This window comes from Bos indicus, chromosome 1, assembly GCF_029378745.1.
Source record: "Bos indicus isolate NIAB-ARS_2022 breed Sahiwal x Tharparkar chromosome 1, NIAB-ARS_B.indTharparkar_mat_pri_1.0, whole genome shotgun sequence".
NCBI classification, from domain to species: Eukaryota; Metazoa; Chordata; class Mammalia; order Artiodactyla; family Bovidae; genus Bos; species Bos indicus.
The window spans coordinates 143,384,423-143,397,082 of NC_091760.1; the positions used below are offsets into that span (position 1 = coordinate 143,384,423).

The window sequence follows — 12,660 nt, forward strand, 5'->3', positions numbered from 1 at the left end:
CACCTGGACCCGAGCTCCATCCCTGGATCAGGAAGATCCCCTGGAAAAAGGCATGGCAACCCACTCCAGCATTCTTGCCCAGAGAACCCCATGGACAGAGGAGCCTGGCGGTTTACAGTCCTTGCCCAGGCCTGGCCCCAAACCTAAAGACTGGAGAGCTGGCCCCAGGGGCCTGAGTTTACAGCCAGGTCAAGCGAACAACCCAGAAGACTGAAAGCAAACCTTGCTTTTCTTTTTGTCACTCAGGAAATGTGCGTTATGCAAATTCCTTAGCAGAGTTCTTGGCAGAAATGCTGAAACACGGCTCTATTCCTACGTGTCTGTAAACAATTTTCAAAGCTCTGCAGCCTCACCAGGGCCTGGCCTGCCCACAGTAGCCTCTCAGGAGAGCCCGATGGGGCTGGAGGGAGGAGAGAACAGGACAGAGCTGCCTCCGTGACCACCCTCTTGCTCCTGCCCACTGAGGCCCCATTCCTGAAGCCAGCATCCCTCTTAGCAAATCATTCCTGAACATTCTCCTCCAGGGTGGCTGTGACCTGCCAAGGCCCATGGGGCTGCTTTTAAGTCTGAGAGAGGCCAGCAGAGTCCATGTGATGCTCAGGCCGCTAGTCTGGGGCTCTGGTCTGTGCCACCTGTGTTTAAAGTTTGGGACTGATGAGTGGGCCGAGATGTGGGCAGCTGACATCCATCCCCACCATGGGGCCTCACTGGGTGGCCACAGGACCTGGGGGAGGCCCAGCACAGTTGGCCTTCTCGCTCCCCCAGGATCTTCCAAAAGGGATCCTGGTGTCCAGCGAGGCCTGGGAGGGGCTGCCCCAGATCTATGCGTGCCTGCATCCGCCCATCGCCTCCCAGCTTCCTCCCTGTGCTCTGGAGCTTTGCTACCTCCCGGCTTCCTCCCTGTGCTCTGGCCCTTTAATCCCATGACATGTTGTTTTCTCGTCCATTGATGAATGCACTTTTTGCCATCTCATTGCTCACCGTCAATTTCCTCGGCAACCAGGCTTCATTTCATAAACATCTTTGCCGTAAATTCTGAATCTCTGAGATTCAGATAAGTGATATCATACCATGTAGCCCAAAAGACTGAATCTTAACATCACCCCCAATAAATGGCCAAGGAATCTGATCTACATCAATTCCAATATCCATTCGATCAAACATCAGGCAGCCACCAAGAGCCATGAGCTAGTGGGCAGCTGCTAACAGGAGCATCCTTGACCTTGATGATGGAAAAAAGCAAATGAGAAAACAGAGTGGCATGATCCCCAAATTTGTTTTTTTTTTTTAAGAAATTTTTTTGATGTGGATCATTTTTAAAGTCTTTATCTAATTTGTTACAGTATTGTTTCTATCTTATGTTTTGGTTTTTTGGCTTCAAGGTATATTGGATCTTAGCTCCCCAACCAGGTCCTTGCATTGCATTGGGACCCTTGCATTGAAAGACGAAGCCTTAATCACTGGATTGACAGGAAAATCTCCTGTCTTTTTAAAAATAAGAGTAAATAGATAGATATTAAGAATGCATGGAGATGGGAGAGAAATGCCTGGAAGGATACACTCACACACACACACATATATAATATGTTGTTGTTGTTGTTCAGTCGCTCAGTCGTGTCTGATTCTTTGCGATCCCATGGACTGCAGCACTCCAGGCTTCCCTGTGCTTCATTATCTCCTGAAGCTTGCTCAAACTCATCTCCATCGAGTTGGTGATACCGTCCAACCATCTTATCCTCTGTCATCCCCTTCTCCTCATGCCTTCAGTCTTTCCCAGCATCAGGGTCTTTTCCACTGAGTTGGCTCTTGGCATCAGGTGGCCAAAGTATTGGAGCTTCAGCCTCAGCATCAGTTCCTCCAATGAATGCTGCTGCTGCTGCTGCTGCTAAGTCACTTCAGTCGTGTCCGACTCTGTGCGACCCCATAGACGGCAGCCCAACAGGCTCCCCCGTCCCTGGGATTCTCCAGGCAAGAACACTGGAGTGGGTTGCCATTTCCTTCTCCAGTGCATGAAAGTGAAAAGTGAAAGTGAAGTCGCTCAGTCGTGTCTGACTCTTAGCGACCCCATGAACTGTAGCCTACCAGGCTTCTCTGTCCATGGGATTCTCCAGGCAAGAATACTGGAGTGGGTTGCCATTTCCTTCTCCACCAATGAATATTCAGGATTAATTTCCTAAGATTGACTGGTTTGATCTCCTTGCAGTCTAAGGAACTCTCAGGAGTCTTCTCCAACACCATATAATAGTAAATGAATTCTCTTCTGGCCCAATGGGCTCATGGATACATTTTTAAATACTCTTCTTTGATAGGCCCTGTATTTGCTCCATTTTCTGTAGTAGTCATAGGTTATTTTGTATTCAGAAAAGTGATGCTGGAAACATAACGAGTGTATCCATGGACCCTGACTGGCAGGGCACCGATGCCCTGTTTGGACTATACAGCATGGTCTGTCTCTTCCCCACATGGATTCCCTTTTTGGATCCAAGTCTGTGTCACATGCCAGGTCCCTTCTCCAGCTGTATTCCCCTTTCTGAAATTTTCTGCCCTTCACGTGTTAGCAACCCTTTCCTGGGCCCCTTCCTGCCACTGCTGTTGACTCCACTGTATGTCCCAGTGACAGACACGGCTGCATCATGGTCCCCTCCTCCGAGAGGTGAGCGTCTTGCAGTGGGACCGAGGCTGAGGAGTGCCCTGGGCGGGTGCATGCTCCTGGTCCCAATGCAAACCTTTACGACGTGTGCTGCTAACTTCTTGGGAGTGGACCCAAGCCTCCGTCCATCTCTTAACAGCGTGGTGCAAGAAACGACTGAGAGCATCCTACCCCAAAGGAGGATGCGGGGTCCCAGAGGGAGCTCGGAGTACTGATGTCGTTTCCTCCACCCCCTCCACCTCACTGCCCCGCGTCCTGGTACAAAAGGGAGGAGGTGGTTTTTGAGCCTCTGCCTTGGCATCCCACATGGCAGAGAAGCAGGTCACCAGGACCTGATTCACAGATCAGATCCTCCAGATTCCTGCCACATAAACGGAAGGACGCCGTGGTTTCACAAAGCCTGGCCCCCGCTTGGCCCCTGACCCTGAAATGCTTAGAAAACCTGCCCAGGGAGGTTCTAGTTCCTGCCTGTCTGCCCAGGGCAGTGCTGGGAAAATTTCCACCCCCATGAGCTCCAGAGCTGCTGACAGCTCCTCCCGGCGGGAGGGGATTAATGGAAACCAGCGGAAGTCACCGAGCTGCTTTGTTTTTCTTTTAGAAATCATCTGCATTTTATTTTTAGCCATATTCAGAGCCACGCTCCATGAAAAGGGGGATGAGTGGCATCGTGGGTAGTATCTTTTTGCATAAAAATTGAGGTGTGATTACAAAGTAACAAAGCTCATCTTTTTTATTTCTTATGAACTGACTCTAGTCTGAAAGCCCTTCCAAAGCTGGCAGCATTTCTGGGCTAAATATGCACCTGCCAAGTGTGTATGTCTTGAAGTTGAATACTCGCTTGTGGGTGTAAGCGCCAGTTCATCCTTTGATGAAAAACAAATTAGTAGTGTGCTGACTTAAGGGACCCCTCCTCGCCACAGCACCCCGGAAGTATGACCAAGCCTGGGGTCCTCCTCCTGGCCTGTTCGTTTCTCACCATTTCAGGTGTGGACTTCTCCTGGTTAACTGCTCTACAGGATCTTAAAGTGCAAAGCTCCTTATCTTAATGAAATTTCCATTCTTGCTGGGAAGCTGTGATTTTGCCCCCTGAACCTTCCATTGCATTTTAATACCGTGGGAACACATAACCCCCTTTTTCTTTGGGGGATAAAAGACGCTCTGTCCCAGATCCTCAGCTGGTGCTTAGGGATATGGAGAGAAAGCAAGAAGTGGGTGAGGGCAGAGTGGAGATTCATGGAGAGGGGCGGGGGAGGGGCTTCCATCCTAGAGGGCCCATGGGCCTGAATGCGATGAACAGGCGTGTGTCTGGGGGCAGCTGTGTTTCAGCTGAGTGAGTGGGAGGCCAGAGAATCAGCAGGGTGGGCGGGAGTGGGAACCAGTGTCTGAGCCAGCCTCCCCTCCTTCCCGCCCAGCAGGGGACATGGGAGCCGTGGGCGAACCCCCAGTTACCAGCCTCCCCATCCTCCGCATGTATCCATGGTAACCCCGTGTTTCTCTTGGCCCCCAGTGGAAGGACTAAAAGTGGTGGAGATTGAGAAATGCAAGAGTGACATTAAAAAGATGAGGGAGGAGCTGGCAGCCAGAAGCAACAGGTAAGGTCTGCGCCGGGGGAGGCGCAGGCAGACGGCTGGGGGAGAGCACTGCGTAGCCATATGGGGTGGAGGGGGCCCTGGGCTTTTTTTTCCCCAGAAGCGAGGCTGAAGAATCTGGTTCAGCTGGGCTTGAGTGGGCACCGTCTGGGATCTGCTTTTCAGTTACACAGCTTTCTTCTCATAAAAGAGAGTTTATGGCCGTGGGAGGCGGGGAGGATGACGTCACAGAAGAAGAGAGGAAGCGTCCCACAGAAAATGGTAAAGATTCACACTCTCAGCTTGAACAAAGTCGACATCGATTATTTTGAAAAAGGGACCAATTAAAGGAGAAGGGTCTTTGGCTTCCAGAGGACGCGTGTCCTGGGGCCCCAGAGGCCCCGCTTCCATATGGACGTCCCCACAGCGCAGAGAAGGCGATGGCACCCCACTCCAGTACTCTTGCCTGGAAAATCCCATGGACGGAGGAGCCTGGTAGGCTGCAGTCCATGGGGTCGCTAAGAGTCGGACACGACTGAGCGACTTCACTTTCACTTTTCACTTTCATGCATTGGAGAAGGAAATGGCAACCGGCTCCAGTGTTCTTGCCTGGAGAATCCCAGGGATGGGGGAGCCTGTTGGGCTGCCGTCTATGGGGTCGCACAGAGTTGGACATGACTGAAGCGACTTAGCAGCAACAGCACAGAGTGGCCAGTCGGGGGAGCAATACCACAGTCTGGACACAGAAGTCACTTGTCCCTCGGAACGAGTGTCCCTCCATGCGTCCCCCTGGGGAGCCAAGGTGCCGAAATCCATGAAAAAAAACCCCCAAGCACTTCTTGGAGAGTGGGGTTTTGGGTGCAGCGGGACCCCTGGCCAAACTGGGGTCAAAGCAGAGGTTCAGGTTGGGGGTGGAGATGCCCCGTTGGCCGAGATGACGCAGGATGTGGTGCACGCATGGAGTGTGGACTGTGTGCAGGGTTGTGCCGGGTGCTTTCTGATGCGACCAGCTCCGCCTGTCTGCCCTCTGGGGTTGCTTCATGCCCACGGTCACCTGTCCAGAGCCCGCGTGGTGACGATGTGGCCTGTCACCCCCAGAACACTATGCCACTAGGGTGCCTGAGGTTACACTGGGCCTAATGGGACTTAGCAGGACTCCTGGGCCCACTCACAGCCCTGTGCAAACACACTGGATCGTCTTACAAGGCCGCCTGACACCCTGTAGGTCATTGTTGGAATTTTCAAAATTGAGGGCAACCTGCTTAGTGGGGAGGGTGGCTGAGTGCGGGGCCTTTGGGCCAGGAGGGGACAGGGAAGCTGGTGGTCCCGCCAGAGAGTGGTGAGGCTGGCAGCCTCGGGGTGGGCTCGGGGGCATGTCTTCCCAGGACCACGCCATGTCCATGTCATACTTGTCATCAGTTTGGATTCTCTGAGACCAGCCTGGGACTGGCTGCCTGTGGCCCAGTGCCATGTCTGCTGCAGCGAGAGGGGGCAGGGGTGTGCTCTGGGCCCCGTCCCCCACCTTCCCTCTGTGGAATCGCCTCACCCACAAACATGTTGCATCCATGGAGCCCACAGAGCACTTGTGCGAGACAGGTCGGCTTTTTTGAGGTATAGTTGGTTCCCAGGTGGCGCGGCAGTAAAGAGTCCTGCACCACAGGAGATGCAAGTTTGATCCCTGGGTTGGGAAGATCCAAACTAGATCCCCTGGAAAAGGAAATGACAACCGGCTCCAGTATCCTTGCCTGGGAAATCCCATCGACAAAGGAGCCTGGTAGGCTGCAGTCCATGAGGTTGCAAAGAGTCAGACATGATGTAGCAACTGAGCACACAGGTTAGTTGAAGGTGCACATGGTAGGAAGGGGTTTTATATGGAGCCTCTCATCCCTTCTCAAATGACTGACTCCTGCCACCTCCCTGGAACAGCCGGGGTGAGTCACGAGCCCCCGCCAGGCTGCAGGCGCCCTCGTCTGTACAGAGCCCAGTGAGGGCAGGGGCGAGGCAGTACTTCCGGTATGGTCTCTGACACGCACTGGCCATTCGGATCGCAAGAGAAAAATCAGAATTTCACCCGGGTTGTGTTAGTTTCCTGCGGCTGCTGTAACAAAGTACCACTAACGGGGGGCTGAAAACAGTAGTTTCTTTTCCCACAGTTCTGAGCATTAGAAATCTGAACCAAAGCTGTCAGGAAGGCCAGGCTCCCCAGGAAGGCTCTCGGGGGACCTGTTCCAGGCCTCTCTTCCAGCTTCTGGGGGTGTTGGTGATTCTTGGGGCTCCTTGGCTTGCAGGGCATTACTGCAGGGTCTGCCTCTGTCTCCACATGGCCTTTCTCTGTGTGTGTCTATCTCTGTCCAAGTGTCCCCTGTCACCCGTCAACTCACACAGATGTGAGAGCTGGACAGTAAAGAAGGCTGAGTCCCGAAGAATGGATGCTTATGAGCTGTGGTGCTGGAGAAGACTCTTGAGCATCCCTTGGACAGCAAGGAGATCAAACCAGTAAATCCTAAAGGAAATCAACCCTGAATTTTCACTGGAAGGACTGATGCTGAAGCTGAAGCTCAATACTTTGGCCACCTGATGCGAAGAACTGACTAATTGGAAAGGACCCTGATGCTGGGAAAGATTGAGGGCAAGAGGAGAAGGGGTGACAGAGAATGAGTTGGTTGGATGGCATCACCAATTCAGTGGACATGAACTTGGGCAAACTCAAGGAGATAGTGAAGGACAGGGAACCCTGGCCTGCCTCAGTCGATGGAGAGGTTGGGGCTGAGGGTGGGGGCAAAGAATCAGATATGACTTGGTGACTGAACGACAGTAGTCATACTGGGTGAGGGGTCACCTTCCTCCAGCATGGCCGATCTGAACTCATTACATCTGTGACAGCCCTGTTCCAAATGAGGTCACAGCCACAGGTGCTATTAGGACCTCAGGGTATGAGGACACAAAGGGGAGAAAACACACCACGTGGAGAAGACCCACCTGATCTCTGAGCACAGGGGAGATGAGATGTCCCCTGCAGGTGCCCCTCTGGGGCAGAGAGAGCTGGGCTCATCCAAGTGTTGAAGCCCCTTCCGTATGCCGCCCCCTGCCAGAAGTGCATTCTTGGAGCTCACAGTGCTGCGGTAATCCGAAGAGGCGCCCTCCCTGTGTCATAACCAAGTCTAGAGCGATGTCATCTCAGCCAGAGGTTTTCACAGCAGCCATGTAGGTGAGAGACGAGTAATTGTAACTCTTCATTCAAAAATAGAGTAGCATAAAGTCTCAAACATTGCAACACAATCGGAAGAAGGAAATCTAGCCTCCTGGGCATAGGTCTGATCCACAGCAGCATCACCCACCTGGGACCCTGGCCCAGGAGCCCAGCGGCCTCCTGTGCCCTGTACAAACAGCCCTGCCCTTTTCTATATGGAGAAATTGACTCAGACAGAGGGTAAGTCGTTTGCATCGCCCTCCTCAGTCTCTGTTGATGGCAGGGTTCCATCCTAACTAATCACACAGAGGGTCAGGCCATTCAGTATCCCGGGACCTGGCTTGTTACCTGGGACCAGCTTTGTTACCTGGGATCACATGGCTGAGCAGCTCTTTCTGACGATGTCAGCCCAGCTGGGCAGTGGTCCTGCCTATGGCAAGGCTGAGAGAGGAACAAAGGTCCCAGTCTGGGTGAGCCCAGCTCTGTACCCGCTCAGGTGGTCAGTGAGTCTGAAGTGATGACCACCTTCACCCACCCATGAGCACACCACAGTGTGGCCTTGGAGCCAGGGGTCTGCATGGACCAAAACCATCTTTCCCCAGGGAATAACAGGATAGTGGTTGGGTTGGATCAGACTCAGACCCACAGACACCCTCGGAGCGGGCAGGAGTCCCCTGAGACCCAGGCCTTGGGTTTCTCTTGGCTTTTCCCCAAGAGGAAAGAAGGCGAATCGCCCGCCCAGCTGTAGGGCAAGGTCCGACCTCACTGAGCACGTGTCCACAGAGTGGAGCGGAAGGTTCATCCCAACGGGGCTCTGCGGGAACCCTCAGGGCAGCATCCAAGGGCCCTGGAGCCCACCGTCTCTGCTTCTGTCCCAAACACATGGCCTTGACCACTGGGCTGAGCCCCAGGAGAGGGAGGGCTGGGAGCACAGAACACAAAAGCAAAAACCCGCCCCAAATAGAAAAGGAGAGACACCATGCCAGAGGCTCTGTCAGCTGGAGGATGCTGGTTCCCGTGGCAACGGGCACAGAGGGAGCTGGCAGGGGCACCTTGCTGACGTGGGCAGGCCCTGGCAGGACCTCCCAATGCTGGGGTTTTCGAGCAAGCAGAGAGATCCCAGCAGTCAAACCATCCTGGATGGCAAAAGCCCTCCTGGGAAAGGTGCACAACCAGCCTGCCCAGCACGCGTGCAGATGTTGGTTCAGAAGAGGTTAAAAGCACGAGAAGAATAATGACAATGCTGCGTGTGGTCTTCAGAGCGTAGACCAGCTCTCACTGCTCAGACGTGTGTCAGTGGAAGTTCTTGTGTACAAGGGCGACCCCAGACATCGTCTGGTGGGCGCGTTTTCCTGGTTCACTGTTGCTCTTTTGCTCACGCTGTCTTAAAATCTCCCTCCACACACGAAGCTGTCCTAAGCACCTTGGATGATTCTCCCAGGCATCGGGTGGAGGGAAGAAGCAGTGGGACACTGAGAAGATCACAGTGAGCCTCTTTTTCCAAAAAGGAGCAGGCGTGTTATTCTGAGTTTGCACGTGGTGTAGCCTCCTCGTCAAACCTGCAGACGATACTGGTGGTGGGGAAGAGTCGGTAATAACTGCAGCAACCACAGTGCTCCCAGCTGAAATCCAGTCCAGAGCTTCCCAGATGTTCTGTGTACAGAGACCCAGTTTTGAAAAACAACTATGAAATACCGCGTTGTAATTTTTTTTACACTTACAGAATTGTAAACAATCAATAGATCAAAATGCAGCCTCAGACATTCTGAAGGCTTTGGTCCAGCACGCATTCTCACTCACCAAATGAATGGGTTCTTTTCTTGGTAAATTGTTCTCTATTACTTTTCAGGATATACTGTAGGCAACGTTTCTTTTTCCCTTTTCACCCCAAATTCCCTGGCTTCACATAATACTTGTAATTAGAGATGACATAACAGACCTCCCTGTCGAGGTACTGTAATGATTTAAATTATTTCCCACTGGGGGACTTTCAGGTAGCTTCTACTTTGGTTTTTGCAGCAATAGATAACGCTGTGGTGACTACCTTTGAGCCCTTTGCTTGCATCTAATTCTTTTCTTAAAGTAAATTCCCCAGCGGAGGCTTGCGGCTTAAAGGATATGAGTTTCTTTATGGCTTTTACAATACAATATGAATTGCTCTCCCAGGAGATGAAACGTTATCTATAGAGCTGCACGGGCTTCTGTGTTGGCCCCACCCCCTGTCTGGGACTCTCACACAAGGCATGAGAGGGGCAGAGTTTAGACACCCCCCAGGTTCCCTGTTTTTGGGGGACTGGGAGTTCCTTCAAAAGGAGTTAAGGTGCCCAGGTCTCCTGGAGCAGCCCCCAGATATGTCCCCACAGGCCAGCACACTCGGCCCTGACGTTAGAAGGGGGCTTCCCTCCAAAACCAGCGGGCTCCATTTGTTCCGTTCTTGTTGCCTCGACGTTAAATGATGAAACGGAGTCAGACAGCACGTTCAGCGTGTGTGTAAGGCGGGGCATCCTCGGAGTCCTTCATGGGAGGGGTTGATGGCCTGTGGTCCACCACACCCTGGCGCCCAAGGAGGATGTGCTTTTGGATGAGGTTGAGCTCTCTAAAACATCAGCAGTGCGTCTGTGACACGTTAGTGGAAAAGGCAAGCTGCCAGAGAGCGAGCTCAGTACAATTCCACCCTTGTTGAGAAGGACCGGGGGCTGCCCGTGTGTGTCCATGCCGAGGAAGGTTCTGGAAGGATGCCCTGAACTTAACAGAAGGCATTTCCAGGCGTGAGATTTAGAGGAAAGAAGTGGGTAAAATGGGACTTCCTAGTTTTTTAACTTTACTTCTATGGTTTTTTAGCTTTTTAGAGTAAACGTGTCTTACCCACATCATGAGAAAAAGATTTTTAGAAGCCTCTCTAAAGTGAAGATGACGTGTTTTCTGAGAGCTCAGTATCATCTCAAGAGGTCCAGCAGGGGTCCTTGGGGTTTAGCAGTGACACATCTCTGGCTCTGTGGCTTATTTTTCTGGAACAAATAAGATGAAAGGCGTTTGTGGGGTTCAGGTTGGATTGAGTTTGGGGTGTTTTTTAGCAGTGGCAATTATATTATTTACAATCTACTATGTGCGGGTCACTGTGCTAGGTTTTCTTCATGTACTAACTCTTTTTTTATGTATTTTAAACTTTTTGTTTTGTGTTGGGGTAAAGCCAATTAACAGTGTGGTGATAGATTCAGGTGAGCAGCGAATGGACTCAGCCGCACATATATATATCCATCCTACCCCGCTCCCGTCCAGGCTGCCACGTGACGTTGAGCAGAGTCCCCTGTGCTATACCGTAGGACCATGTTGGTTACTCATTTTAAATATAGCAGTGTGTGCATGCCCATCAACTCTGGGGTTTGTTGTTTGGGCTCCAATGAGGTCCCCACAGTTAGCTGCCTAGGCGACACCAAGGCCAAGGTGGTGGTGCCAGAAGTAATCTTTGCTTTTCTCTTCAGGACCAGCTGTCCCTGCAAGTACAGTTTTTTGGATAACAACAAGAAGTTGACGCCTCGACGCGATGTCCCCTCTTACCCCAAGGTAAGATGACAGCCTGCCTGTGAAGAAACCACCGTCTGTGTCCACAGCCTCAGGGCACACCCCCCCACCACCTCTGGCCCCACCCAGGGCCGCCCTGGCCTCCCAGCCCCACTGCAGTCTGCACATTTGCAAAGCCAGCTCTCGCCAAGGCCCTGGCCATGGCACACTTCTATTATTCTTAGGCAGAATATATTTTCTCGTTGACATTTGTTTAGCAGAAGTGGTCCCAGACCACAGCTTACTGCCAGGAGATCATAGCTCCTCCCAACCCCCATCGCCAACTCGATGAACAAACGGCTCTGACACTCAAGTGTTACTTGAAAGAACTTTCATTTTTAACTAAATTATTTATAATCTGCTTCATTGCATCTCCCGTCCCTGAACAATATGTAGTTAGTATGAGAAGTTTTGCTTTTGGGTCACAGAGGATGTATCAGTTACAGGAGAGAGGCCCTTATTAGAGCAGGCAATGCCCTGGAAATTGGGAAGGCCTTCAAAACAGCTACAAAAGACGGGTCCCATGATGGTGGTCCTCCATCTCACAATGCCTTCAGCTGGAGACTGAGCGGGATCCTGGCCCAGATGAGTTTTACATATTTGCCCACTAAGATCTGGGCTTTGCCAAGACTAAGATCCTCCAGACGGGGGCAGGGGCCTGGGGTTGCCGGCCATGCACAAGGCCAAACCCCCAACCCGCCACCGTTCCCACAGCAGCAAAGAGCCTTCCAGAGCTGCCAGGGGTCTCCCTGACTTGGATATGAAAGACACACTGAATGTTGTCCAAGGTCATCACGTGGACCCAAGTGCCCTTTCCCATAGGAATACATGACCCACGCCTTGGGACCCTGCCCTGGGAGTCACAAGGCCCAGCCTGGGTCCTGAACAAAAGGCACCCATCTTCCACAGGAGTTCCTTCTAAAAACACAAAGAGAAAGACCTGGGCGATGACTGGATTTAATCCCAAACACCGTGTCTACGGTCTGCTGTTTCCTCTGACGATGTAACCTAAACTCTGGTGTTCCATAGAACCCACAAGCTGTGTTGTTACAGCCCACGGCTGAACTAGTGACAGGTTCCAAAAACAAACCTCAGAATAGCTTCTTAGCCAGTATGTGAATGTATGCCCATTTTTCCCCCCTCGATTTCACTTTATTGTATTTTTTAAAGTCAGGTTTCTAGGGATGTCACTAGCACGCAGTCACAATCACCCTCTGCAGGTGTGGAGCACTGTCAAGGGTGACGGGCTTACATGGTCACATGCCCTCCACCACGATCAGGGGTGAACACTGTGTCTCCCCCAGATGCCCCCTCGGCCCCTGCTCGGTCAGTCCTAAAGCACTCCCCCAGCCCCAGCCCCCACCGGTGGGGTGTCCGTCCCTGTAGCGTCGTCCCCTCCAGAACTCTCGTGGGTGTGGCCTTGAGAATGGACCCAGGTGTCCTGAGACGGGTTGGGACGACATGGAGAAGGCGTGGCAGGCCTTTGTCCAGCACAGAGGCCGGAGCCAGCTCACACCGCTCCCTGTCCCTCCAGTACCTGCTGTCCCCTGAGACCATAGACGCCCTGCGGAAGCCCACTTTCGACGTCTGGCTCTGGGAGCCCAATGAGGTGAGTGCGAGAGCCATCGGAATGGGCGCCAGCCTCAGGGACCAGATGGGAGGCATCCCCATCCCTCTTCTCCTCTCTCTTC

General features: G+C 52.5%; 1 protein-coding gene across 4 annotated transcripts in view; it reads left to right on the plus strand.

Moving 5' to 3' along the window:
• PDE9A (phosphodiesterase 9A) overlaps positions 1-12,660 on the plus strand; it is a 104,338-nt gene that overhangs the window by 74,106 nt on the left and 17,572 nt on the right. For all 4 annotated transcript variants that reach the window (XM_019963052.2, XM_019963059.2, XM_019963068.2 and 1 more), the window contains 3 exons: positions 4,158-4,242; positions 10,891-10,972; positions 12,504-12,578. In XM_019963052.2, coding sequence (XP_019818611.2) covers positions 4,158-4,242; positions 10,891-10,972; positions 12,504-12,578 — 242 coding nt within the window. The remainder of the gene's footprint in view (positions 1-4,157; positions 4,243-10,890; positions 10,973-12,503; positions 12,579-12,660) is intronic.